Source organism: Sardina pilchardus, chromosome 17 (genome assembly GCF_963854185.1).
Source record: "Sardina pilchardus chromosome 17, fSarPil1.1, whole genome shotgun sequence".
Taxonomy (NCBI): Eukaryota; Metazoa; Chordata; class Actinopteri; order Clupeiformes; family Clupeidae; genus Sardina; species Sardina pilchardus.
The window spans coordinates 14,369,778-14,372,001 of NC_085010.1; the positions used below are offsets into that span (position 1 = coordinate 14,369,778).

General features: G+C 46.8%; 1 protein-coding gene across 1 annotated transcript in view; it reads left to right on the top strand.

The window, feature by feature from the left end:
- The window catches only part of slc41a2b (solute carrier family 41 member 2b), a 40,028-nt gene that overhangs the window by 19,403 nt on the left and 18,401 nt on the right, over positions 1–2,224 (top strand). The window contains exon 9 of the mRNA XM_062518470.1: positions 805–936. Within this exon, the coding sequence (XP_062374454.1) occupies positions 805–936 (132 nt within the window). The remainder of the gene's footprint in view (positions 1–804; positions 937–2,224) is intronic.

The window sequence follows — 2,224 nt, forward strand, 5'->3', positions numbered from 1 at the left end:
TTAAAGAACCATTCAGGGTCAGGGGTGCCATACAGTATATGAAGCTTGGTTTCTGGTTCTATGTAGACCAAACACCTTTTTTTCTGAGAGTGTATGAATGAGAACCACTGGAGGTGACCTTCTGAGGAACATATGACTGAACTGTGCAGCTGGAGACTCTTTGTCATTCTACTCACTGTCTGTATGTCTGGCTGTCTGGCTTTTCACCCCCCCCCCCCCCCCTTCTCTCTCTCTCTCTATCTATCTATCAAACTACTGTATCTATCTTTTTCTTTCTTACATACACACACACACACTCCACACACACACACACACTCTCGCTTTCTCACTCACACACACACACACACACACACACACACACATACATACATACATACATACATACACACACACACACACACACACACGGAATTTGGTGAATAACAAGTGGCAAGTTCATACAGTATGTGTATATCGATCTATAAAGTCAAATGCTCCTCACTGCCCTCCAACTGTGGATTCAGTGTCATTGAACAGCACACGCTCTGTGCACTGCACGCTCTTGTAGAAAGCTCTGTGAGGTAAATGGTGGCCCAGACCAAGCTAGGATTATTTCTAACCAATAAGCGCATTGTTTGGCTGTTGAACTCAAATAATAGAAACATTTGGCAGACTTTACCTTTTTAATTATTCATTTTAATTATTGACTCAAACTAAATAATTCTCATTCACTCTTTCTTCTCTCCGACTCTCATTCTTTCTTTCTTACTAAGTAAGAATAATGACATTTTGTGAAAAGCTGACGGCGGTCTCGTTCTCTCCCAGGCATCGGTGGGAACCTGGTGGCCATCCAGTCCAGCCGCATCTCCACGTACCTGCACTTCCACAGCGCCCCCGGGGAGGTGCCCGACGAGGCCAAGGGCTGCTACTACCCCTGCAGGACCTTCTGTGGATCAGGTGGGCAACCAGCCACGCACACACACACACACACACACACACACACACACACACACACACACAGTACCCGATGTGTACTACCCCTGCCGCACCATCTGTGGATCCGGTGGGACAACCAGTGACGTACAGTAGCACCACGCATAGCCGTCCAGCACACACCATTACCCCTCCAGAGTGGACACAGATAGACAGACACTCACACAGACAGACAGACAGACACACACTCATAGACAGACACACAGACAGACCGACAGACAGACATACACTCACACACCCACACTCACACTAAAAGATCATCACAGTTTCTCAAGGTTCTGTTCCAAAGTAAGCCTGACAGCAGGGCTCAGACACTGGTAGAAATCTGACTCACAGTCTCTTGAGGTGTTGTTTGTTATTACCCTTACAGCTACTGCATGTGCACACACACACACACACACACACACACACACACACACACACACACACACACACACACACACACACACACACACACATATGTACATACAGTATGCACACAGTCTTGAGTCCTGAAAGAAAGAGAGAGATAGAGTACATAAAAGTCTGCTCTTCTTGGAAAGAGTATCCAATTGTCAAATATAATTTTTTGGTGCGTCTTTCTCCAGCTCTGTGCACTCATTCTGTGCGTTGGATTAATGGCCTAATCAGTAGTGTGTTAGTTTAACACACACACACACACACACACACACACACACACACACACACACACACACACACACACACACACATACACACATACACACACTCACTTTTCCTTTTCTCTTCAGTTGACGGGTATCATTTTTTGTGTGCTGGATTAATGGCCTAATCAGAGTAGTGTCATGCATGGATTGGACAGGTCATCTCTCCAGCTCTCCCTCTAGTTCACTCTCCACCTCCATCACTGCCACCTCCATCGCTGGGTTAGAGCAGTAATGTCCACAGACACAGAAGAGGGCACTCCGTATACACTCACACTCACACTCACACTCACACTCACTCTCACACTCACACTCACACTCACACTCACACTCTCTCTCTCTCAAACACACACACACACACACACACACACACACACACACACACACAGCACGGATAGTTTGTGCCAGACAAACTCCAGGTAATGTACAGTATCTGATCTTTAACAGATAACAGTGTGGCCTGATCGCCCGATAGCCCGATGTGTATCTCTAACGGCAAACACTGTCCCTCTCCCCGCTACATCCACACACACATACACACACACATCCACACACACACACACACACATTCCCGAGAGGAGCGCAGATCC